General features: G+C 43.8%; 1 protein-coding gene across 2 annotated transcripts; it reads right to left on the bottom strand.

Annotated features, from left to right (window-relative positions):
• Positions 1-4,342: 4,342 nt before the first annotated feature.
• On the bottom strand, positions 4,343-21,277 carry LOC120735059 (nuclear factor 7, brain-like). 2 transcript variants are annotated; one of them, XM_040034238.1, is made up of 2 exons: positions 21,122-21,277; positions 4,343-5,813 (listed from the first exon to the last, which is right to left on the bottom strand). In XM_040034238.1, exon 2 carries the CDS (start codon positions 5,794-5,796, stop codon positions 4,417-4,419), a length of 1,380 nt encoding a protein of 459 aa, XP_039890172.1. In that variant the 5' UTR covers positions 5,797-5,813; positions 21,122-21,277; the 3' UTR covers positions 4,343-4,416. The 2 variants fall into 2 exon arrangements, with proteins under 2 accessions (XP_039890172.1, XP_039890171.1); XM_040034237.1 differs by lacking the exon at positions 21,122-21,277 and adding an exon at positions 5,915-6,157.
• Between the last annotated feature and the right edge of the window lie 5,903 nt (positions 21,278-27,180).

Below are 27,180 nucleotides of genomic sequence, written 5' to 3'. Positions count from 1 at the left end.
CTGGGTGGGTCTGGGATGGGCGTGAGGTTCTGGGGGCGCTCCGTCTCTGGGCTGGCGCCCTGGTCGGGCCTCGGGGCCTTGGGTCCTGGTTTGTGTGTTGCCGGGGTTGTGGGCGGGTGGGTGCATGGGGGCCCATCCCTGGCGCATGGTGCCGCCGGTGTGTCGAGCCACCTGGGGGGCTCTTCAACTGGTGGGGGAGATTGTCACACCTTGCAGGAGCTTTCCTCTCCTCAGGAACTCTCTGCAGGAGGGGGAGATACAGGAGAGGTGGAGGAAGATCTCAGCCTGGGCGTCTATCGTCTCATGTAATCTGGAAGATGAGTGGATGGGAGGGTGGGTGCAGTTTTCTCTGTGGTGGGGTTGGGTGGACTGTCCCGGGCTCTGTGGGGCCGGGGGGCGCTGCTGCGCTGGGCCCCGGTCTGGATGGGCCTGGGCCCCCTTTCCCTGGCGGGTCGCGGAGTATGGGAGTGCCTACTGGGGTCAGCGGGGGAGCTGGCTCCCTCTTCCCACTCCACCACAACCACCCACACATGCAGGGCCTTGGAGTAGGGGTATGTCACCAGGGTGCAGAGGAGGCTACCCTCCCCCCCCTCTGTCCCCTTCTGGCTGCCTCTGCCTCAATTTTATCCCACAACTTAGACATTCACATTACTCACACCCTCATTACACATACATATAGGATCTTGGGGGTGGGCACGATACACGAGTCCAAGTTACCATCAGGGTGTACACCTCACCCCTGGCATCGTTGCCCACCTCTCAATTTTAAATACACGTAGACATTGAGGGCTAGCAGGAGGGACTATGCGCTTGGCAAGGGTACCTAGACCCGGTTCGTAGAGTACGCTTGGGGAGTGTGATCGTGTATACAGCGTCTCTTTATGTCTGTCTCCACGTCGGTTGAGTGTGGTGTAAGTGCATATGAGAGCATGAGGGTGGGAATGGATGTTTGTGTCTGTGTGTGCCTGTATGTCTGTGTCTATATGTCAGGTTGGGTATCAGACGCCACCTCTCTGGGGACATCTCAGGCCTCCAAACCTTGGAGGGCCTATCTCCACCCACCACCACTTCCCCTGCCGGTGGCGGACTCCCTCAGGTGTCGGTGCGTTGGTGGTTCTTTGTGTCTGGGGGTGGGCGTCCGGGTACACACCGGCTCACTCCTTGGCGGCCGCTTATTGGGGCTCGCTCGGGCCATTTCGGAGGTGGGGTGCCCCCGGCCTCTCGGCCTGGGGCTCGGTCACTCAGGCACAGCTGGCTGCCGGCGGAGCTCACGGGCGCGTCACTGCAACTCCCCCTGGCTTCTGCTCTGCGGCTGCTGAATGAGCCCTCATCTGGGACTCTCCTTAGCTCTTACTGGGACAGTGGCGCAGCTGCCCCTCTGTGGGTCTTCCTTGGTCTCTTGTGTTCTGGGGTCCTCTGGATGTCTGGAGTTTTGATCTCCTCCATACCTGCTTGATACCATAAAGGACAGGGCTGTGGCTCCCCACACTCCCTAGCTGATCATTACATGGAGAAACCTTTGGAATGCAAGCATGCTGATCCACACAGGTATGCACACAGGTGTACACATGGGTATTAACAGACGCGGACTACAGCTTTCTTGGCTGCTGCCTCAAAGCACATTGTGCGCTGTCTATCTTGCGTGCTGCACAATATTGTTTGTTATTTAGTAACTATTGATATCTACTGCTAGCTAGTTTATTGTGATGGTGCTTTTTTTTCTTATTGCTCTTTGTTGTTTGCTTTCTCTTCTGTTTTTTTTCTCTCCATACAGGTGACCCAGGAGTTGTTTTTTTTTGTTTTTTTTTGTTTTTTTCTCTCTTCCCCCCTTCTCACCATCTCTTCTCCCCTTTGGTTTCCTTTCTTTCTCTCCCTCTCTTTCTTTCATTCTTTCCCCCTGTCCTATCCCACAGTCATGTCTGTCCCGTTTGTAGCAACTGAAAATAAAATAAATTCATAATTATAATAAAGGTCAATCAAATGGACCAATATGGCAAGGCCATGATGATCCACTTGGTAAAATAAATCCGCTTGGCATCTTTCTTGGCCTTAAGACAACAATTCTGATGGCTATAGATCCAAACGGGACACACACACACACAAAAAAAAGATCTACACCTGTGTGTGTGGATTGTGATTATTGATGTGTAGCTGGGCCCAACATGCAGTGAACACACCAATCAAACAAACTGAAGGTCAAAAGACCTTGAGCACAGATCAAATCAAAATCAAATCAAATATATTTATATAGCACATTTAAAGACCGAAGTACACCAAAGTGCTTTCCAGTAAAACCATGATACAGAGAAAATCACAATATAAAATATATAATTACATAATCTAAATGCAGAGTCAGATGTAAATCACACTAATTAGCCTCAAATGAAGACTTAAAACAGAAGAGAAGAAAATCTAAACATTACACAAAGAAAATAACTAAACTAAACTCTATAAATTCTAAAAATGTCTTCTTTTCTTCTGGCACTGAGTACAACAATTGATGTTCCTTCGGGTGGAAGACAGCTTTTGAAACAAAATAAAGCATGGATGTTTTTAATGGAACGCCAGGACTGCCATAATGAATTAATTAAATATACCATTAAATAATTAATTGTGTCAACAATTAATTAAAATTGGAATTAATTAATTAAGTAGTTATGACACATGCAATTAATTAATTATTGACACATTTAATGAATTATTTATGCATTTAATTGATTATTTAATCCATCCATCCATCCATTCGGTTCCGCTTATCCTTTTCAGGGTCGCGGGGGGCGCCGGAGCCTATCCCAGCTGTCATAGGGGGAGAGGCAGGGTACACCCTGGACAGGTCGCCAGCCTGTCGCAGGGCCAACACACAGGGACAGACAACCAATTGCACTCACTTGCACATTCACACCTAGTGGCAATTTGGATTATCCAATTAACCTATCCCCACAAGCTGCATGTCTTTGGACGGTGGGAGGAAGCCGGAGTACCCGGAGTGAACCCACGCAAACACGGGGAGAACATGCAAACTCCACACAGAAAGACCCCGGCCTGATGGTGGAATTGAACTCAGGACCTTCTTGCTGTGCGGCAACAGTGCTAACCACCGTGCCACCGTGCTGACTGATTATTTAATGATATATTTATTTATTTCATTTTGGCAGTCTCTGATGACCTCTCCTGGACTGCAAATACCCCGGCGGTGGTAAAAAAGGCCCAGCAGCGTCTCCACTTTCTGAGAGTGCTCAGGAGGAACAACCTGGAGGAGAGGCCGCTGGTGACATTTTACAGAGCCACCATAGAGAGCATCCTAACATAACAACATGGTATGCAGGGTGCTCAGCTAAGGACAGGAAAGTACTGCAGAGGGTCATCAACACAGTCCAGAAGATCACTGGCTGCTCTCTGCCCAGCCTGGAGGTCACTGCAAACTCTCGGTACCTCAGCAGAGCTGGCAATATCATCAAGGACCACTCTCACCCCAGCAACCAACTGTTTGAACTATTACCGTCAGGCCGACCGTACAGGTCACATAAAACCAGGACAAACAGATTCAGGGATAGATTCTTTCCCAGAGCTATCACCGTAGTAAATAAGCACAAAAACAATTGAACCTATTCCATACTGTCACTGTCATTATATTAATGCTGCTATCCTGTATATATTGTACATACTATTGTTTGAGTACTTACGATTGTTTTTTTTTTACTTTTTATATTTTACATTTATATTTATTATTGAAACTTGCACCAAGGGTGTGACACTCCAATTTCGTTGTACTCTGTACAATGACAATAAAGACTATTCTATTCTAAACTACAGATAAGTGTGTTCAGCCCAACTAGTTTATCTCATTACAGCAGTTTGATGTTTCCCTTTGAATCCCCCTGAAGATCCTGACAGTGAAGCACGTACATAATACTCCAGCCTTTCAACTCTGAGCTTATTTAGTTCTATTAATACACTGAAATCTCATTTGTGTCATGAAGAAAGTCTTTAATCAAACAGAATTCAAAGATCAGAAACATTTCATATATGGAGTTAAACATGAATCATTGTTTCAACAACATATTTATTGTTGTCATAAACAGACAAGAAGACAACAACAAACTGCTCCTCCCATTCAACACATGTCAGTCCATATCCCAGCAAACTAAATCATCTCCATTTACACATCAAATAGAAACATGAATCACTCGTAATGATTAGAAACTTGATAGAATTTCAAATCTAGTTTGGGGAGTCATTCAGTGAGAAACAGTGAAATGATTTTCCATGTGAAAAGGTGGACAGCAGAAACAGAAAGAAACAGTGAGAACTAAAAGAGAAACAAAGAGCTTTGGAACAACGAGGCAGCAGGAGGACAGCTGCAGTTTAACAGCTTCAACTCACTGACAGGAAACAACATTAGAAACATCATCATCCTCAACTCATCTGCTGCACTGACACTGACACCTTCAACGGACACACCTTCAGTTTACCACCAGTGTTAATATATGGAAACATCCTGTGAGTGAAAGTGTGTGTGAAGGTGTGTATGTTTGTGTTAGTATCAGGATCAGAGAACGACAGCTTTCCTCTGTTCCAGTCCAGATTCACTCTGATCCTCTGGAGCTTCTTCTGGACAGGGAGAACAGTGAAAGGAGTTGATGGTGAGAGTGTGTAGTACATACCTAAACTGCACACTATTCCCCATAATCCAGACAGTATGCGTCCCTTCCTCTGCACAGACTCTGCTAACACACCCAGTTCCCACCCTGTACTGTCTCCTACATCAACATCCCAGCTGTGAGTCCCTGAGTTAAAGCCCTCAGAGCCCAGGACAGAGCAGAACGAATCAAATCTCTCTGGATTATCAGGAAGCTGCTGCCTCTCTCCTCCTCGTCTCACACTGGTCAGATCTTCAGACAAGATGAGGTTTGGATCAGCAGTGTTTGGGTCCAGGATGAGAGGAGTGTAGGAGACCATGTCCTTCATGTTGTTCCAGATGTTGAAGGTCAGGTTGCCCAGGTGTTTGGCCTGGTCTATCAGAGCTCCTGAGGGCAGCTGTGGATCATCCAGCAGGGGGCAGCGCTGGACTCTTTCCACTGCAGCCTTGTAGTTGTGCAGGAATGAGACGTCTTCAGCTCTCAGCTCCTCCTCTGTGGCTCTGACTGTGTCTGAAAGAGCTGCTATCTCTCTGCTCAGAGCCTCCATCTTCTCCTTCATCATCCCACTCTTCTGCTCCTCTTCCTCCCTCAGTGCAGCCAGCCTGGCCTCCTCTTCCTCTGCTAGAAACTGCTGAAGCTTCTTAAACTGCTCCTTAATCTGCCTCTCTGTGTGTCGGGCCTGGACCTTAATGTGTTCTGCTGTTTGATCAAACTTCACTTGAACTCGTTTGCAAACCTTTAACTTCTCCTTTAAGGGCTCCAGAGTTTCCTGAAGTTCCTTCTTGTGTTGTTGTGCAGGTTCATCGATGGGTCTGAATCTGTGATTGGTGTGTTTTTCTGAGTCTCTGCAGATGACACACACTGGCTGCTGATGGTCCAGACAGAAGAGTTTGAGTTTCTCAGAGTGCAGACTGCAGAGATCCTCTGAAGCTCTCTCCTGTAAGAACGACTCACACAGGTTCTTTAAAGCTCGGTTTAAAGGTGGATCATAAACTGATATTTCCTTACAAACTGGACACTCACGTTCCCCTTTCTCTTTCCACCATCTCTTCAGACAGTCTTTACAGAAGCTGTGGCTACATGACAGAAGAACAGGATCTCTGAAGACCTCCTGACAGACCGGACAGCAGAGAGCCTCCTCTAATCTGGAAGCCATTGAGTCTGTGAGTGAAGCTGAAAACAGCAGACAGGAAGTACAGTCAGTCCTGGCTCCCCTCCCTCCTCTACCACCTTCACTGAAACTTACTTTGAGTCGTGTTTTTGCTCAAACTCACATTCAGTGTGTGGAGCGTCAGCAGCTTGAAGCAGCAGTGTTGGAGTTTTCCACTTTTCTCTCCTGTAGCTGGACTCACTCAGAGGAAGCTGCTAGTTTGGTCTGAGCTCAGTCTGATCGTCTGTGCGTCTCTCTGCACTGAGGACAAAGAACAGCCAGTTTCTTCTTCTTCTTTCTTACAGTTGTACTGGCGGTTGGCAAACAATTGAAAGGTGCATTACCGCCACCAAGTGGTACGGAGTATGGTCTGGAACGACGCTCGAAAATAAAAAAAACCAGTTTCCTGGTTTGTTGCGTGTTAAACACGTGGGGGGGGCGGAGCTTCATTCAACTTCCTCTTATAAATGTGTGAGTGTGACAGCAGAGCGCAGACGGTCACCGCAGGTCAAAAATTAAGCATTTTGTGAAGTTCAGAAAATAAAGTATGACTCAGTGTTGCAGCTGTTTGGCAGTTTTTCTTTCAAACTTTCTTCTGATTATTAGAAGGGCTCGCCCCGCCCGCAGACTGTGGACCAATAGGAGAGCTGGCAAACTGTAGACTACCAATCGTCTGTCGACGGAAGTTGCGTCACCAGAAAACAACAACGGCACCTCCGCTATGTTTGAAAAGTCGCTTTTCTTTTATCTTTACAGTAAGTTATCCACTTTAAGACATAAGCTGGAGGAAATAGACATGAAAGGAAATATTATATGGTGTGGGGATTTTAATGCACACCATTTGTTATGGGGGAGTGAGAAAACAGACTACAATGGTAAAGTGTTAGAGGAATTTCTGCTTATATGTGTATTATATGTTTATCAAGGATGCAACGATACCAATTGTTTCAAACCAATACGATACCGATACTTGGATCTGAATACTTGCCGATACAGAGTACAAAAATCGATACTTCTACCACACACACACACACACACACACACACACACACACACACACACACACAAATACAATTAATTGGAAGAGAGGTTTTATTATATTCCCTGCCGATAAAAAAATAAAATCTTAATAAAAATGACCACAAAAAAATTTCAAGTGAAAAATAAGCACTTCTGTTAAATTATTGCAGAGTCTCCACATTGTAATTTTACAAAATATCACTGAACTATTGGCACTGTCTCGAGCTTTCAGAATAATAAATAAACACTTCTGTTTGGAATAAATTAAATACAAATTAGGTTTGAGAATAAAATAAACTTTTAAATTGTTGCAGAGTGTCCATATTGTAAACAAACAAACAAAATAACGAAAGTATTTGGCATTGACGAACAAACTCCTCATCAGTCCGCTGTGCCGTTAAACTGAGGACTGACATCGCGCACACACTGCTTGTCTTTACCTGTTCAGACAGTTTTGGCACCATTATCTCCCTGATGTATGGGCAGTTGGGAATTTCATATGGCATCTCGAGTATGCTGAGAAGATGGTGCAATCCTATGTTTTCCACGACCGGCATTGGCTGGTCATCCAGAGCGATAAAATGAGTCAGAGCCTCTGTTATTTAAGCTGCCCGTGGATTTTCTCTTGACATTTTTCATTGCTTTTCCAAAACCTGAGTTAAAGTTGGCTGTTCAGGTCCACACTGCTAACATTTTGTTTAGTCTAGCTACAGCAGCCTCCAGTTTCTCTTTTTTATCTGGAGTCGCCAGTCTCACTCACCTAACCCTTTGCCTGTTTAGCGCGGGATGTCCCCCTAGTGGCCAATCTAAAAAGCTACAACAGAAATGACAAGCCACCATCTGATTAATGAAATAAGTTGGTCGGTTCATTGTATCAGTTAACTTTTACGAGTATGAGTACACACACATTTTACAGTATCGGCCCAGATGCTAATTGTATGAGCCACTTCATAGTAAGTCTAAGTTCTTGCCTTCCGGCCGCGTACCTGTGAGGAAGACCAAAAGACTCCAGGTTTCTTTTATCCCTACTGCATCATATGACCCCCTATGAGCAAGCACTTTGGCGACAGTGGGAAGGAAAAACTCCCTTTTAACAGGAAGAAACCTCCGGCAGAACCAGTCTCAGGGAGGGGTGGGGCCATCTGCTGCGACCGGTTGGGGTGAGAGAAGGAAGACAGGATAAAGACATGCTGTGGAAGAGAGACAGAGGTTAATAACAGATATGATTCAATGCAGAGAGGTCTGTTAATACATAGTGAGTGAGAAAGGTGACTGGAAAGGAAAAACTCAATGCATCATGGGAATCCCCCGGCAGCCTACGTCTATTGCAGCATAACTAAGGGAGGATTCAGGGTCACCTGGTCCAGCCCTAACTATATGCTTTAGCAAAAAGGAAAGTTTTAAGCCTAATCTTAAAAGTAGAGATAGTGTCTGTCTCCTGAATCCAAACTGGAAGCTGGTTCCACAGAAGAGGGGCCTGAAAACTGAAGGCTCTGCCTCCCATTCTACTTTTAAATACTCTAGGAACAACAAGTAGGCCTGCAGAGCGAGAGCAAAGTGCTCTAATAGGGTGATATGGTACTACAAGATCATTAAGATAAGATGGGGCCTGATTATTTAAGACCTTGTATGTGAGGAGCAGGATTTTGAATTCAATTCTGGATTTAACAGGAAGCCAATGAAGGGAAGCCAAAACAGGAGAAATATGCTCTCTCTTTCTAGTCCCTGTCAGGACTCTTGCTGCAGCATTTTGGATTAGCTGAAGGCTTTTCAGTGAGTTTTTTTTACATCCTGATAATAATGAATTACAGTCGTCCAGCCTGGAAGTAATAAATGCATGAACTAGTTTTTCAGTGTCATTCTGAGACAGGATATTTCTAATTTTAGAGATGTTGCACAAATGGAAGAAAGCAGTCTTACATATTTGTTTAATATGTGCGTTGAAGGACATGTCCTGGTCAAAAATGACTCCAAGGTTCCTCACCGCGTTACTGGAGGCCAAGGTAATGCCATCCAGAGTAAGAATCTGGTTAGATACCATATTTCTAAGATTTTCAGGGCCGAGTACAATAACCTCAGTTTGATCTGAATTAAGAAGCAGAAAGTTAGCGGCCATCCAGGTCTTTATGTCTTTAAGACATTCCTGCAGTTTAACTAATTGGTGTGTGTTATCTGGCTTCATGGACAGAATTACATTCATTGTAATGTACATCGCTAACATTACAAAGCTACCTGATGTTGTAGAGGGCATGAAAATCACAGGCAGTGGCATGTTAGATTGTAATGTGTGCACAGAAGGGAAATTCACTAACAACAGAAACAGACAAAGTGACCCAAAAGCAAGTGAGCCATTACAGTTGGTCTGATCTAGCCAGCCCCTTTAACCAAAGTGGTTATAAATATGCTATATTATTCACAGATGATTTTTCAGGTGCAGTGTCAGTTTACTTTCTAAAACAGAAAAGTGTCACCACAGATGCCACAGCAAAGTTTCTAGCTGACTGTGCACCATACGGCAGTGTTAAGTGCATTAGATCGGACAATGGCACCGAGTTCACAAGCAGTTCATTCCAGTCTCTTTTAAGGGAAAAGGGCATAAAGCATGAGACATCTGCGCCATATTCTCCTCATCAGAATGGCACAGCTGAGAGGCAATGGAGAACTCTCTTTGAAATGGGGAGGTGTTTTTTACTAGAAAAATGTCTGCCAAAAGGATTATGGCCTCATGCCATTCAAAATGCAGCGCACACCTACAACAGATGCTACAGTAGCAGGACTAAAAATACACCCTATCAGATGTTAACAGGGAAAAGACCAGATCTCTCAAAACTGTGGATATTTGGGAAAGACTGTTATGCATACATACATGATCACAAGAAACTTGATCCCAGATGTGAAAAAGGAATATTTGTGGGTTATAGTAAAAATTGTCCAGCATACCTGGAAAAGTGTCAAAACACAGACTCGTGAGATTTATCAAGAAGAACACTGTTGAACAACAAACACGGACTGATGAATATGACATAGAAATTCAGACTGATGACCATGTAGTGCCTTCAAAAGAAAGTACAGAACAACAAAATGAAAATGCAGCAGAGAACAGACCTCCTAGAGAAGAGGAAACCAACACAAATGAACCAAACCCTGACATAGAAAGAAATGAGGGTGATGAGCAAAACCAAACTGAACGCTATCCTAACAGAGAAAGGAAACCTCCTAAATGTTTGGAGGATTACACATCTAACTGCAAAGAGTTAGCTAATGTAACTTCTGCAAGTGTTGATTATTGTTACAGAGCAACCTGTGGAATCCCCCAAACCTATAAAGAGGCGCTGATGTCACCAGAGGCACCAAGGTGGAAACAGGCAATGACAGAAGAAATCAACTCTCTGAAAGAGAATGACACATTCAAACTGGCTACTTTACCTAGTGGTAGAAATACCATTGGAGGAAAATGGGTCTACGCAGCATCACCTCATCCCCCGTCACACTGAACACTGGTGCTCCACAGGGGTGTGTACTGAGCCCTCTCCTGTACTCACTCTACACCTACGACTGCACAGCCACTAACAACTCCAACATCATTGTGAAGTTTGCGGACGACACTACAGTGGTGGGTCTTATCACCAACGGTGATGAGACGGCTTACAGGGAGGAGGTCAGCGCCCTGACCCACTGGTGTCAAGACAACCATCTCACCCTCAACGTCGCAAAGACAAAGGAGTTGATAGTGGACTTCCGGAGGTGCAGAGAAGTACACACCCCCATCACCATCAACGGCGCTGCTGTGGAGAGAGTGAGCAGCTTCCGGTTCCTTGGTGTACATCTGGCTGAGGATCTTACGTGGTCAGTACACACAAACAAAACAGTGAAGAAGGCGCAGCAGCGCCTCTTCTTTCTCAGGAGACTGAAAAGATTCGGCATGAGCCCCCGCATCCTCGGGACCTTCTATCACTGTGCCATTGAGAGCATCCTCACTGGATGCATCACCACCTGGTATGGCAACAGCACCGCCTACAACTGCAAAGCTCTCCAGCGAGTAGTGCGGTGCTCTGAACGGATAATTGGAGGTGAGCTTCCCTCCCTCCAATACATCTACAGGAAGCGGTGCCTGAGGAAAGCGGGGAGGATCATCAAGGACTCCAGTCACCCCAGCCATAAACTGTTCAGACTACTTCCCTCAGGAAGGAGGTTCTGCAGCATCCGGTCCCGTACCAGCAGATTGAGAGACAGCTTCTTCCACCAGGCCATCAGACTGCTGAACACTTCATAGACACCTCAGCTTCACTACTGGAACTTCAACATTATGCACTACATACTGTACAGTAATGCCGCTGTTTTGCACATATCTCACTCTGTATATTTTATTTTATTATTTTAAATATTCTACTTATTGTTTACTCTATTTAATTTGTAAATATGTGTACACACACACACACACACACACACACACACACACACACACACACACACACACGTAGAAAAATATTTAGTATACACATCCAGAAATGCATATACTATTATATATTGTACATATATTTATTAGTTTCAGATGTAGCCATTCTTGTATTTTGCTTGTTTACATTATTGTATTTTGCACAACTCTGTTGCTTGTGAAGCTCGCACACAAGAATTTCACTCACATGTGCTGTACCAATGTACCTGCACATGTGATGTGACAATAAAAGTGATTTGATTTGATTTGATAAAGGAAAATGAACAAGGACAAACATTCAAAGCCAGGTTTGTAGCAAAAGGTTACAACCAGACACAAGGAATAGACTACCAAGAGATATTTGCATAAAACAGCAAACATGACATCTGTGTGAACCTAATGCAAATAGCAGTCCAGAATGATCTTATTACCCACCAAATAGATGTTAAAACTGCATATTTGCATGCTCCCATTGAGGAAGAAATATACATGGACCAACCAGAAGGTTTTGAGCAAACGGAGTTGTCGTGTTTTAATAAAACATCAGTAGTAGTGAGCAAGCTTCTTTATTTTAACGTGGCTCACATCCATGCATGTAAACATAACCTGCCGCTGCTTCTACGACACAGTATATATCACAATTTGGTTTAGACAGCCCCCTAGTGGTGAAGCCGAACTAACCCACATAAGTCCTATCAACACAAGAATCAGGAGAAAGTTTGGTGTACAAATTAAAGAAATCCCTTTACGGGTTAAAACAATCAGGTAGAAACTGGTTCAAACTCTTGAATGATTACCTTGAACAAAATGACTTTGAAAGAAACCTTTCTGATCACTGTGTATACAGGAAGGACATTGAACATGAAACTACTGGTTATCATCTGGGTAGATGACTTGATCATTGCGGCTAGCAATACTAACTTGTTAAACACATTCAAAGAAACAATGAGGTCAAAGGTTAACATGAAAGACCTGGGAAAAATATCCAGCTTTCTTGGGATACAGTTTATACAAAAAGAGAATGAAATCAGGATGAATCAGAAGAGGTACTTTCAAAGAATGTTGGAACGCTTTGGGATGTCAGAATGCAAACCCAGATCAACACCGTGTGAACTAAAAACGGACACTACTACATGTGGAGGAAGTGATGCAAATGAGACAGTTAACTCAAGAGAGTACAGAGAAATAGTGGACAGTCTGATTGTTGGGAGACTATCTCAAACACTAGCTCAACCCACGAGAGAGGACTTCGTAACGGCAAAACAAGTCCTCAGATACCTAAAAGGCACAAATGACTTTGAACTGATATTTAAGAAAAGCAGTGAGGATCTAGATCTAAGTGCTTACAGTGACTCTGACTGTTCATCCTCTGTAAAAGACACAGGCTACTGTTTTGCACTTAAGAGGGACCAGTAATATCTTGGAAAACAAAGAAACAGCCTACAGTGGCACTCTCAACATGCAAAGCTGAATACATTGGTGTTGCAACCACTATTCAGGAAAGCATGTACTTAACCCAACTGTTAAACGGCATGGACAGAAAAAGGTACACATGTACTAAACTGCTTGGGGACAACCAAGGGGCCATTGCTTTAAGTAAAAATCCAGTGAACAGAGAGGTCAAAGCACATTGGCAGTATGTTTGCGATCATTGTCGTACTGAAAAATGAAGTTGCTGCCAATCAGACACTACGTGGTATTACATGGTCGATCAAAATCTGGTGGAACTTTTCTACATTCATAATTTGATTAATTTGGATAAGAGCTCCAACAACACTGGCTGAAATCCAGCCTCAAAGCACGGTAGAGTATCCACGCTGTGTTAAAGACGGCTATAGACATTCACTGTTGTATCTCTCTTCGGACCTCTTCCATGCATATTTCAAATTTGGATTCAATACTCCATAAGACATATTACAGCTGATTTCTTTTTCCAGTCAATTTCTTGTGTAATTTGGCACACCTCAGCCTTCTTTTTCTCTGTTCTCCTTCCTTAAGAATGGCTTATTAACAGCCACCCTTCCAACTCAGATAACTTTTGATGAAATGTTTACAGCACTTGAGTTACTCGCCACGGCCATCCTAAATGCTAAGAACACTAAACTTTAATTCTAAATTACGTAATTAACGTTAACCAGAAAAAACAAGCCAAAGTCGAAATGTTGCTGAGCTGACCTGTGGTATGCTATGTCTTCTAAACCACGTATAATGTAAACAGAACTGGTCTTTGCACAGAAGCCTGTGAAGCTTCATAATTAACCTCAGTGTGTGAAGAGCACTCTCCATTTAATAATAGCTGTAATAAAATGTTCTGGCCGACGATGTTAAACGCTGCACTTGGGTCTAGCAGGGAAGATTTCAACTTTTCAATATGAATGAAGGCTGAAAACTGATTAGATTAATGTCCGATGATCTTTTCTGTGCTTCTTCAAGTTTGTAACACCAAACATATTAAAGGATGATGTAAGGCTCACAGGAAGAGTTTAATTAGACACACATTTACTATTTTCTTTATACTCTTTCTTTCTTGACATGTTTAATATGATTACTATCAGAGGAGAAAATGAACCTTGTGTAGTCTAAAAACTATTTTATTTAATCAAACTGTAATGTTGTTGAACTCTGACGGACGTGTCTTTTAATCTTGTCAACAAATCCTTAATCACCTAAATCTGCCATTTATCATCTTGTAAAATGTTCCCTCTGCTTCTGTTGCACATCTCCCCGGACACTCTCTGCTTCACCAGCCCTGTGCAGCTGGTCCAACCCCTGCCTGCCTCCTTAAACTGGGGTGTTTAAATCTCTTTACCTCTGTTGTGAACTTCACACAAAGTTTGTGGTAACAAAATCAAACTGACGAGGATCTTGTTTGAAAAACACACACACTCACGAGACAAAATAAAAACAGACTGCTCAAAGCAAAAGCATAGTAGTGATGGATTAAGTGCAGGAAACACTAGTATAAGGTGTCTATTGAACAAATCTCCTTCAGCGTTCAAAATGACCAAAGTGAGGCCTACAGGCGTTTCTCTCGGTCGGTTGTGTTCAGGGAAAAAGCAGCTAAATACACTGAGACTGCTCCACATTGTTAGCGAGTTAACTCTGGATATCTGTAGGTTTTGTCAAACTTGGAGTGAACAAAAGCAGAAAAACAGTAAAAGATGCAGGCGGTGAAAGTCTGGTTTATTTCATGAACACAATGAAACATTTTACAGTCCACAGAGCAAAGTAGCATACATGATAAATAGATACACATAACACGGCCTGTGAGAAGTAAAACTCGTCGTCTTACCACATGTTATATTCTGTAAACTTAAAATAACCACAGAAATTAGAGTTTAGTGTTTTAAGTCATCTATTAAAAAACATGAGTCAACATTACTGAAGTGACGCTTTAACGATGCGTCTTATCACCGTGTTTATGATGATAAAACATGTTCTCTCGTTAGTAGATGTCAGCGCTGTCACTTGTCATGAAAATGTCCAGCCAGAGCCAGGGTTCCTCTTCAATTACCATTGATCGTTAATAGGGTCACAAAAGATTTGTCACATTATCCCCATAAACAAAATGCTTTTATAGAAATCATTGTGATACAAATATTTAGATTCTTGATTCACAATGTGCACGAACTCAAAATCTTTAGAGGTTCATATTTATAAAGTATCGCAAATAATACATTTATACCATTGTATGAGCTACACTTCTTGTAAAAACTGATTGAAAAAAGCTCCTGTCGTGACCTTCCTTCTGTGAGGTTAATTATGATGCTCCACAGGCTTCTGTGCAAAGACCAGTTCTGTTTACATTATACGTGGTTTAGAAGACATAGCATACCACAGGTCAGCTCAGCCAGTGTTGTTGGAGCTCTTATCCAAATTAATCAAATTATGAATGTAGAAAAGTTCCACCAGATTTTGATCGACCATGTAATACCACGTAGTGTCTGATTGGCAGCAACTTCATTTTTCAGTACGACAATGATCGCAAACATACTGGCAATGTAGTCAAAGTATGCCTGGATGAAACAACGCATCAGTCATGGATTGATCTCTCCAGGGTTCGAACCTCAAGATAATCGAAGCAGTGTGGGATCATCTTGACAGAAAACAAAACAAAAGGCAGCCAGCATCCAAAGAAGAGTCTCGGATGTCTTTCAAGAAGCCTGCAGAACTAAGAAATTACAAGAAAGCTTACCTATTAGAGTTTAAGCTGTGTTGAAGAATGAAAGGCAGCTTTAACTGAACAAAAGGGGGAAAGAAAATCCCACATTGACGGCTAACTCAAGAGACAAAAAGCATTAGAACTCAAGTCATTACCTTACTTAAGGATAAATAAGTTAATTAATTACATTAATGCATAAGCAGAAAATAACCTACAGTAACTGCTTTGCGATATGGAAGTGCAAAAGACAACTGAAAGGGAGGATAGTTTCTATATATGTGGTTTCTATTAAGGGACAGAGGAACGATAAGAAACGATAAGAAATCAAGGACAAGGAGTGTGGTGTAGATAAGTGAGGAAATCCGATCATTACTACAAATTTAGTTGAAATTTAAATATTTTAACTATGGTGTGTGAGGTGGGCCCCTGGGTGCCTCCTGTGAGGGCTGTCTGTTTTCCACATTCTGCAACGGTAAAATACGACTTAGAGGCGGATATTTCTTTTACTTTATGGACAACAGTTGTCTGCCCTTGTTCTTGGTAGTGACAAAACTCGCCTCATGGTTGACTCTGAGAAAAAAACTCTTTCCCACAGAGGGGAATAAACTTATTCGAATATGAGCTTTTTTCCACTAAGGCTTATTTTATGGGGAGATGTACGAAATTATTTACCGGGTTACAAGCAATGATAATATCGGCTGTTGACTCCTCATTTTCATTTTCTGTCTATTGAGAAAACCCATTGTAAAAGTAATGAAGAAAAAAAAACTCTTCCGCTGTCTCATTCCTCCTTGACCCGCGGTGTGTGTGTGTGTGTGTGTGTGTGTGTGTGTGTGTGTGTGTGTGTGTGTGTGTGTGTGTGTGTGAAACAAGATCGCCTGTCACGGCAATTATGGTTTGTTTTTCAGTCTCTTGTAAAAAAGGACTCTCAAAAGGAAAAGTAGTATTCACTAAGGGATATTTATTCATTTTTTACACATACGGGGTAGGCAGCCTGTAGGTTACAAGCGGATAGAAAGTTCTTCTTTTCATCACAAGCTATGGTGTATCTTAAAGTTTTTTTTTACTGCGTCTGTATTATAGGAAAATAAAATACTATTGAAAGAAACGGTTCTCTACAGGAAGTCACTCTTTATTCCCATTACAAACGCCGGTGCAGCTTAAGAAAGTAAAATTACATCCGCTATTGTAAAAAAAAAAAAAATACAGAGAAAATTGTCATAATATCGAAACAGAATTCAAACTATGAGTTTGCGGAAAACTAACTGCCGCTCTGTCTCTCTATACATCACAGAATCATCTGCTGCATCACCGCTGTGCTTCAGGAACCATACCCCTCCCCTCATGTTTATGGAAGATGACGCATCAGGTCTGAAAATGACTAGACACTTCCGGAGTATTTCCGGTAGGGTCATAAGGTCCGGATCGAGGCCTTCCATTGTAAATATGCTGTATTTGAATATGTCATATTCAAAGCCTTCTTTAGGAGAGCAGATCTCATTGGACACAGGAGCGCTGCTGGGTTGCAGAATGAACGGATCCATCTTGTGTCTGTGTCTTAGAAATTGTGACAGACTCCTCCTCTCTGCTTTTATTCTCCTCCCATGCCGCAGACCCTCCCTCCCTCTAAAAACTTTTTTCTTTTTTTCCCAGCAACAGGTGGCGCGCTTCCGGAGGTTTCCCCCCTCCCTTCTCCGGATGCCGGGGGTTTCCCACCCCTCCCTTCTCAGGATGCAATTCGTCACGCTTAGGGGATCAAATTACACACTTCCGGGGGGGGAGGGGGGAGGTCAAAAGGTCATGATTAGGGTCATCAATCAAACCGGATCAAATTTTGTCACATACTGTATGGGAGTATCTCTCTGATAATAGATTCAAAAACTGGATTTCCAAAGGTATAACCAATTATTATTCATTTGTCCATAAGGGTGCATTTCAAAGCTTTGAATCTTTAAGGAGTAAACATGACTTGGGATCTGATGATTTTTTTAGATATCTACAGATCAGAAATTATTTTAATCAAAACTTAAAAGTGAACCTAAACGAATTACAATTTGTAGAAACATTCTTATTACTAACCAAATCTGAAGTGCAAAGTAAAATTATTTCTAAATTATATAACAGCATCCGGCGGTGTAAAAACGACAGCACTCTGTATATTAAAGCGAAATGGGAAAAGGAGGGTAATTTGACAATTACAGAGAAGTGTTGGGCTCACGCATGCAAGATACAGTGGGCTACCACTGGGTCTAATGTTTGGCGTGAATTTTGCTGGAAAAGCATTATGAGATTTTTCATTACCCCTGCTCAACAAAGATATCGAGGAATAGGTGATAAATGTTGGAGATGTGGGGGAGATGGAGCTAACCATTTCCACATCTTTTGGGACTGTAAAGATATTCGCCAGTATTGGTCTCTAATCCATGATCATTTACAAAATGTTTTTTCATTTGTTTTTCCTTCAACTTTTGAGACCATGATTTTTTTGTTTTTTAAACAGGTTTTGCCTAAACATGATTTAATTTTCATTTTGCAGTTTGCTGACTCATTACTTCCACAGTAGGAGGATCTCAAATTCATTATACCGTAATTGTCGGGCTATAAGCCGCTACTTTTTGCACAAGCTTTGAACCCTGCGGCTTTTAGTCAGGTGCGGCTTTTCTATGGATTGTCCGTGAGCGGATTTGTTTTGTTTGTTCCGCTGTTGTACGGCACTACGTTGCCTGGCGGAAGGATCGGGGTTCAAGAGTGGTGTGTTGGTCACATGTCCATCCGCCAGGCAACGTAGTGCCGTACAAAGTAGCGCGAAAAACAAACTTCAAAGTAGCGCTACGCGTTCAGCTCGAGGCGTGGATGATGAGCGGCGATAAACTTGCGAAAAGCAAGTTATGCCCAGCTTCTGACAGCGTGGAAAAGTGTGAAAACATCCACGATCACCAACGGATTTCGAAGGGCTGGATGCAAGTGTTACTGGCTGCTGCATGATGGAGAGGAGGACACCGCCACGGCCCTTCTGAGGGTGTTCGACTCTGACACTGACAACGAGGATTTCTTTGGTTTTGAAAGTGACAACGAAGGAGAGAAGCGGAGAGTGGATGACGAAGCCATCCTGAGCCTGTTCGTTTCCGACACTGGAGAAGAGGACTTTGGTGGTTTTATTGCGCAGGAAGAAGAGAAAGATGGTGAATGACTGACTTTTCTTCTTGTTAAAGCTGTGTCACTGCACCTGAGCCTAATGGGTAGTCCGAATCTATTTTTCTGGTGTGCTGTAGGTTATTGTTATGTACTACATTTGTTACCCATTTATGAAGCACAGCACATGTTTCGTACTTGTAATTACCGCTACTTGTACATATACCTAAAAAGTTATGCAAATATGTACCCATAACTTGTTTTTCAAAATATTAATAAAAGGTGTGTCTCCAAACAGCCATCTCTTTCCTGACAATTCGCTTTGTGCATATTCTCTTACATATGATAAGTCAACATTGAAACACCTGCGGCTTTTAGTCAGGTGCGGCTAATGTATGTACAAAACAGGATTTTCCCCTGATTTTAGCTTGTGCGGCTAATATTTGGGTGCGCTCTGTAGTCCGGGAAATACGGTAATCAGACAAAGTCAATCAAATGCCACGATGGATCATTTGTTCATGGTGTTTACACTTATTTGTGAAATATTGTTTCGTTATAACATTATTCATATTTTTAAGCTGGGCTATCCTGAGGCTCAGTGTATTTTTCGCTCTTAAACTCCTCCTTTTTGAGTCACGAGCTACTTTTATTTTCATTAATATAAAAACAGTTTATGTACTTAATAACTTCTAACTGTCGAAAACAATGAATTAAAAAAAGATATTTATAAAATTTGTATAAAGAATATATAAAGAAGAGTATATAAAACATTTATTAACACACAAGCTTGGAGCTCATATGTTTTAATTAAGCTCCATATATCTCAATAGACAGACAGATAAAAAACATGAATCACTTGTAATGATTAGAAACTTGATAGAATTTCAAATCTAGTTTGGGGAGTCATTCAGTGAGAAACAGTGAAATGATTTTCCATGTGAAAAGGTGGACAGCAGAAACAGAAAGAAACAGTGAAACTAAAAGAGAAGCAAAGAGCTTTGGAACAACGAGGCAGCAGGAGGACAGCTGCAGTTTAACAGCTTCAACTCACTGACAGGAAACAACATTAGAAACATCATCATCCTCAACTCATCTGCTGCACTGACACTGACACCTTCAACGGACACACCTTCACTTTACCAACAGTGCTAATACATGGGAACATCCTGTGAGTGAAAGTGTGTGTGAAGGTGTGTATGTGTGTGTTAGTATCAGGATCAGAGAACGACAGCTTTCCTCTGTTCCAGTCCAGATTCACTCTGATCCTCTGGAGCTTCTTCTGTACTGAGAGAGCAGATTCTGCTGATGGTGAACGTGCTGAATATTTACCTAAAAAGAAACCTATTCTCCATAATCCAGACAGCATGATTCCCTTCCTCTGCACAGACTCTGCTAACACACCCAGTCCCCACCATTTACTGTCTCCAACTTCAACATCCCAGCTGTGACTCCCTGAGTTAAAGCCCTCAGAGCCCAGGACAGAGCTGAATAATTCAAACCTCTCTGGATTATCAGGAAGCTGCTGCCTCTCTCCTCCTTCACTCACACTGGTCAGATCTTCAGACAGGATGAGGTGTGGATGAGCAGTGTTTGGGTCCAGAATGAGAGGAGTGTAGGAGACCATGTCCTTCATGTTGTTCCAGATGTTGAAGGTCAGGTTGCCCAGGTGTTTGGCCTGGTCTATCAGAGCTCCTGAGGGCAGCTGTGGATCATCCAGCAGGGGGCAGTGCTGGACTCTTTCCACTGCAGCCTTGTAGTTGTGCAGGAATGAGACGTCTTCAGCTCTCAGCTCCTCCTCTGTGGCTCTGACTGTGTCTGAAAGAGCTGCTATCTCTCTGCTCAGAGCCTCCATCTTCTCCTTCATCATCCCACTCTTCTGCTCCTCTTCCTCCCTCAGTGCAGCCAGCCTGGCCTCCTCTTCCTCTGCTAGAAACTGCTGAAGCTTCTTAAACTGCTCCTTAATCTGCCTCTCTGTGTATCGGGCCTGGACCTTAATGTGTTCTGCTGTTTGATCAAACTTCACTTGAACTTCTTCACAAACCTTTAACTTCTTCTTTAAGGGCTCCAGAGTTTCCTGAAGTTCCTTCTTGTGTTGTTGTGCAGCTTCATCGATGGGTCTGAATCTGTGATTGGTGTGTTTTTCTGAGTCTCTGCAAACGACACACACTGGCTGCTGATGGTCCAGACAGAAGAGTTTGAGTTTCTCAGAGTGCAGACTGCAGAGATCCTCTGAAGCTCTCTCCAGTAAGAACGACTCACACAGGTTCTTTAAAGCTCGGTTTAAAGGTGGATGCTTCTTTGAAGATATTTCCTTACAAACTGGACACTCACGTTCCCCTTTCTCTCTCCACCATCTCTTCAGACAGTCTTCACAGAAGCTGTGGCTACATGACAGAAGAACAGGATCTCTGAAGACCTCCTGACAGACCGGACAGCAGAGATCCTCCTCTGATCTGGAAGCCATTGAGTCTGTGAGTGAAGCTGAAAACAGCAGACAGGAAGTACAGTCAGTCCTGGCTCCCCTCCCTCCTCTACCACCTTCACTGAAAGTTGCTTTGAGTCGTGTTTTTGCTCAAACTCACATTCAGTGTGTGGAGCGTCAGCAGCTTGAAGCAGCAGTGTTGGAGTTTTCCACGTTTCTCTCCTGTAGCTGGACTCACTCAGAGGAAGCTGCTAGTTTGGTCTGAGCTCAGTCTGATCATCTGTGCGTCTCTCTGTACTGAGGAGGAGGAACAGCCTGTCTCTTGGTTTGTTGCATCTTAATCATGGGGGGGGGGGGGGGGGGGGGGGCAGGGGGTGGAGCTTCATTCAACTTCCTCTCATAAATGTGTGAGTGTGACAGCAGAGCGCAGACTGACACCGCAGGTCAAAAATTAAACATTTTGTGAAGTTCAGAAAATAAAGTATGACTCAGTGTTGCAGCTGTTTGGCAGTTTTTCTTTCAAACCTTCTTCTGATTATTAGAAGAGTTCGCCCCGCCCGCAGACTTTGGACCAATAGGAGAGCTGGCCCTCTGTAGACTACCAATCGTCTGTCGACGGAAGTTGCGTCACCAGAAAACAACAACGGCATCTCCGCTATGTTTGAAAAGTCGCTTTTCTTTTATCTTCACAGTAAGTTATCGACTTTAAGATATAAGCTGGAGGAAATAGACATGAAAGGAAATATTATATGGTGTGGGCATTTTAATACACACCATTCGTTATGGGTGAGTGAGAAAACAGACTACAATGGTAAAGGAAGATAAGATAAGATAAGATAAAACTTTATTAATCCCTCAGTTGGGTTCCTCAGGGAAATTTGGTTTCCAAAAGCACAGCACCAACAGAAGTTACCGAGCGTAAGGGGTAACACCACCTGGGTCTGGGTGCAGTTCCCCCCTCCAGGGGCAAGGGTACCTAGACCCGGTTTGTAGAGTACGCTTGGGGAGTGTGATCGTGTGTACAGCGTCTCTTTATGTCTGTCTCCACGTTGGTTGAGTGTGGAGTGAGTGCATATGAGAGCATGAGGGGGGGAATGGATGTTTGTGTCTGTGTGTGCCTGTATGTCTGTGTCTATATGTCAGGTTGGGTATCAGACGCCACCTCTCTGGGGACACCTCAGGCCCTCCAAGGTTTGGAGGCCTATCTCCACCTACCACCACTTCCCCTGCCGGTGGCGGACTCCCTCAGGTGTCGGTGCGTTGGTGGTTCTTTGTGTCTGGGGGTGGGCGTCCAGGTACACACCGGCTCACTCCTTGGCGGCCGCTTATTGGGGCTCGCTCAGGCCATTTCGGAGGTGGGGTGCCCCCCGCCTCTCGGCCTGGGGCTCGGTCACTCAGGCACAGCTGGCTGCCGGCGGAGCTCACGGGCGCGTCACTGCAACTCCCCCTGGCTTCTGCTCCGCGGCTGCTGAGTGAACCCTCATCTGGGACTCTCCTCAGCTCTTACTGGAACAGTGGCGCGGCTGCCCCTCTGTTGGTCTTCCATGGTTTCTTGTGTTCTGGGGGCCTCTGGATGTCTGGAGTTTTGATCTCCTCCATACCTGCTTCACACCCTGGAGGACGGGGCTGTGGCCCCCCCACACTCCCTAGCAGATCGTTACATGGAGAAACCTTTGGAATACAAGCGCGCTGATCCACACAGGTATGCACACGGGTGTTCACTGCTCGTAGACCCAAATTACACCTTTCTTGGCTGCTACCTCGAAGCACATCTGTCCTGCGTGCTGCACAACAACATTGAATATTTAGTATTTACTGCTGTTTACACTTAGCTAGATTAATGCGATGGTGTTGTGTTTAGTATGTTGCTTTGTTTCTTTTTTCTATTCTTCTCTCAACAGGTGATCCAGGAGATTTTTATTTTTTTTCTCCCCCCCTTTCTCACTGTCCCTCTCCCCTTCTGTTTTTCCTTTCCTTCCTCTTTCTTTCTCCCTTTTCTATCTCTCACTCATGTCTGTCCCGTCTGTAACATCTGTAAATAAAATATAATAAATAATAAAAACAAAGATCGACCAAATGGACCAATACGGCAATGCCACGATGATCCATTTGGCAAAGTAAATCCATTGGGTATCCTTGTTGGTCTTCAGCCAACAATTCTGACGGCTAAAGAACCAAATGGGACAGGCGGAAAAAAAAAAAAAAAAAAAGAAGTTACCGAGCGTGAGCAGAATATTATATATATACACATATATAAATAAATTATACAAAGAGTATAAATAGAATAAATAGGAATAAGAATACAAGTGAATTGCACATTTCAAGTATTGAGGTCTATTGCACTGTTGACTATTTACAAAAAGTATTGCACAAAGGTATTGCACAGTGAGGTGAAGAGGTCCTGGTGCAGCCACAACAACCTGGTGCTGAATGCCCAGAAGACAGTGGAGATTATTGTGGACTTCAGGAAGCACACAGCCCCACTCCCCCCCATCATCCTGACTGACACCCCCATCACCTCTGTGGACTCATTCCGCTTCCTGGGTACCACCATCACCCAGGACCTGAAGTGGGAGCCCACCATCACCTCCGTCATCAAGAAAGCCCAGCAGAGGATGTACTTCCTGAGGCAGCTGAAGAAATTCAACCTGCCAACACGGACGATGATGCAGTTCTACACTGCAATCATCGAGTCCATCCTCACCTCCTCCATCACCGTGTGGTATGCTGGAGCCACTATCAGGGACAAACAGAGACTGCAGCGTGTTGTGCGCTCTGCTGAGAAGGTGATTGGCTGCAGACTCCCATCTTTGCAGGACCTGTACACCTCCAGGACATTGCGGCGTGCAGCTCGGATCTCAGCTGACCCTTCTCACCCTGGACACAATCTGTTTGACCTGCTCCCCTCAGGCAGGAGGCTCCGGTCCATTCGCACCAGAACCTCTCGCCATAAGAACAGTTTCTTCCCCTCTGCTGTTGGACACATGAAAAATAACCATATGACTGTCCCCGCCACTAACACATGACCCTACGCTGTGTCACTGCATCATTCCATGTTTGGCACTGATCACCACCTGCACTCATGCACATATCTTTCTACGTAGCACTTTTAATTCTTATCCCTACTTTTATTTTTTCATGTCTATTTAAGTGCTATTTATGACACTATGTTTGCACTGAAGCACCGCAGCAATTTCCTAATGTTGTAAACCTGCTCAACATTTGGCAATAAAACCCTTTCTGATTCTGATTCTGATTCTGATTCTGAAGAGGCACTACAGCTTAGTTGTTCCCCCCTCCTTTGTCCTCCTGTCTCCCCTCCCTCTCCCCTCCAGAGAGGAGTTAAACAGTCTGATGGCGTGTGGGACAAAGGAGTTTTTAAGTCTGTTAGTTCTTGTCTTGGGGAGAAGCAACCTGTCACTGAACAGACTCTTCTGGTTGTTAATGGCCGTGTGCAGAGGATGCCCAGCATTGTTCATAATGTCCAGCAGTTTTTTAGTGTCCTTTTCTCTGCCACTGTCACCAGAGTGTCCAGCTTCATGCCGACCACAGAGCTAGCCTTCCTGATCAGTTTCTCCAGCCTGGATGAGTCCTTCTTTGCTGTGCTGCTCCCCCAGCACACCACAGCATAGAACAGTACTCCAGCAACCACTGACTTGTCATGGCTACTGAACGGACTCACGCGCAGACAGTTCCTTTCAAGGAAAGAGGGGATTTATTTACAATAGGGATCACCTTAGTGCAAAATATATGTACAGTGAGTTGGGAGGGGGGTCCAGGGCTCCAGGGAGAGAAGGGGGGGGGGGGGGGGGAATCCACATACATGCTTCCTCTTCCACTCAGTCACCGCCACCGCTCCTCCACACACACTCCTCTTCAGCTGCACTCGCTCCAACACTCCACACACTGCCCCACTTGGACAGGTCCGGTGATTCGGTCCAGGAGAGGGATATCTACAGACAGAAGTTCAAGGTTAGTCCCACAACAAAATACATGTAAGAGATTCTTCTTTGAATATGCCGCGAGCACGAACTCAGGTGGTTCAACGTTCCAGCGGTGAGCTGCTCTGTGCCACTGCCTTAAATAGCAGCTGGGGAAATCAGCCAGATCAGCCGCAGGTGGACACCATCACACGGGTGCCTGGGCCAAGAGCGAGAGCCCGTAACGAGCTCCACCCAGGCAGAGAGGAGGAGGAGAGACAAAAAAACCAAAACGAACAACAACAAAACCTGTAGCCAGCGTGGGCCAACCAGAGAGACACGGGGACCGTGACATGACTGGTAAAACATCCTCAGGAGCTTCCTGCAGATGTTAAAAGATCTCAGCCTCCTGAGGAAGTACAGTCGGCTTTGGGCTTTTTTATACAGGTGCTCTGTGTTGCATGACCAGCCCAGTGGCCAAGGGTGCTGTCACCCTGACCCCCATCTCCTTTTATGGTAGTGCCCATTTGCCCTTTGTCTGCTCCTCACCCTCAGTAACTCTTGCTACTGTCCTGGGGGTGGGGGTTGATTGTCCTCCTGCCCTGTACCTCAGTTCTTTGTTCCCATCCCAGGCCTTTTTTTCTATTTTGTATTCTTACACTCATTAACCGCAATATTATAATGTTGCAAGCAATCACAAACTATATTCTCTTTAACTTTCATGTACATTAAGGGATCTATTCTCAACAATAGTAAATGCATTGAAATGGATATTAAGGACATTGAGGGGTGCCATACTCTTCCAAGGAAAAACAAGAATTAAAAACCTGCCATTATTATAAGATTTGCTAATAGGATGCAGAAGAAAGAGCTACTGAAGCAAGGAAGAAAGTTGAAAGGAACGGATGTGTATGTTAATGAACACCTAATCAAGAAAACAGAAGAAAATACAGTCAAGCTGGACAACAGATTGTAAGGTGTTCATTAAGTTAAATGGTACATCGGAGCAGGCAAAGGTCTTAGTCATTAAAGAGCTGACAGAATTAGAAAAATACGGCTGATAAAATGTAAGGTCATTGGTCAATGGCACTTTCAATGCACTGTCAACTTGGTGGTTCTTGACTAAGACAAAGTATTGTTAAAGGTAATGGTGTGTGGATAAGATGTATAATGAAGTCAGATGTCTGATGAATTTCAAGTAACTGTTGTGGAAATTTTAATTATCAAAGCCTGCAGACACGATGAGTTGTAACAACACCTTTATTTCAGCTCTCTCATGCATAATGAGGGACGTCAGTCAGGGGGCACTGAAAGTCGTCTCTGACAATGAACAATTCAGGTCCCTTTTATACACAGTCGTAGAACAAAAGGCTTCTACAGTTGCAGTTCACACCTTGGCTCTAAACAGAAAGACTCTATCACCTGTGTGAATCTCCCCCACTCTGGGGTCAAGTCTTCCTGTGTGAGCTTCCATCTCCTGGGAGACATTCACCAGTTTCTCACCGTCTGTTTCCCAGCGTGAATGAGGTGTGAACCAGACGTACTAAACTAAGTAACATGAAAGCATTTCATCAAGACAATACATCGAAGGACAATACGCTAAAGAGAAATCCCACAACATAACAAATCAAATGGATGTTGAAAGTGGGACACTGAGGTATGATAGCAATATAAATCCTGACTGTAATGGTTTTGTTTTTTTGTTTTTTTTTACCAAAATGTTAATGGACTGTAATTATTATACAATGGAACAATTTAATAGGAACATAGAGCGGGGTAAGAATATAACGATGGTTCAGAATCAGAATCAGAAAGGGGTTTATTGCCAAATGTTGAGCAGGTTTACAACATTAGGAAATTGCTGCGGTGCTTCAGTGCAAACATAGTGTCATAAATAGCACTTAAATAGACATGAAAAAATAAAAGTAGGAATAAGAATTAAAAGTGCTACGTAGAAAGATATGTGCATGAGATATACATGAGATATATACATGAGAATAAGAATTAAGAGTGCTACGTAGAAAGATATATACATGAGTGCAGGTGGTGATCAGTGGTGCCAAACATGGGATGATGCAGTGAACACAGCGTAGGGTCATGTGTTAGTGGCGGGGACAGTCATATGGTTATTGTTCATGTGTCCAACAGCAGAGGGGAAGAAACTGTTCTTATGGCGAGAGGTTCTGGTGCGAATGGACCGGAGCCTCCTGCCTGAGGGGAGCAGGTCAAACAGACTGTGTCCAGGGTGAGAAGGGTCAGCTGAGATCCGAGCTGCACGCCGCAATGTCCTGGAGGTGTA

The sequence above is a fragment of the Simochromis diagramma genome, unplaced genomic scaffold (genome assembly GCF_900408965.1).
Source record: "Simochromis diagramma unplaced genomic scaffold, fSimDia1.1 OVJJ01000747.1, whole genome shotgun sequence".
NCBI lineage: Eukaryota > Metazoa > Chordata > Actinopteri > Cichliformes > Cichlidae > Simochromis > Simochromis diagramma.
Note: the sequence above shows the minus strand (reverse complement) of the source record. Positions and strands in the feature narration are given on the sequence as shown.

Bases quoted from the DNA above. Each gene is read 5' to 3' on its own strand.
- LOC120735059 (XM_040034238.1), bottom strand. From the start codon at position 5,796: ATGGCTTCCAGATTAGAGGAGGCTCTCTGCTGTCCGGTCTGTCAGGAG.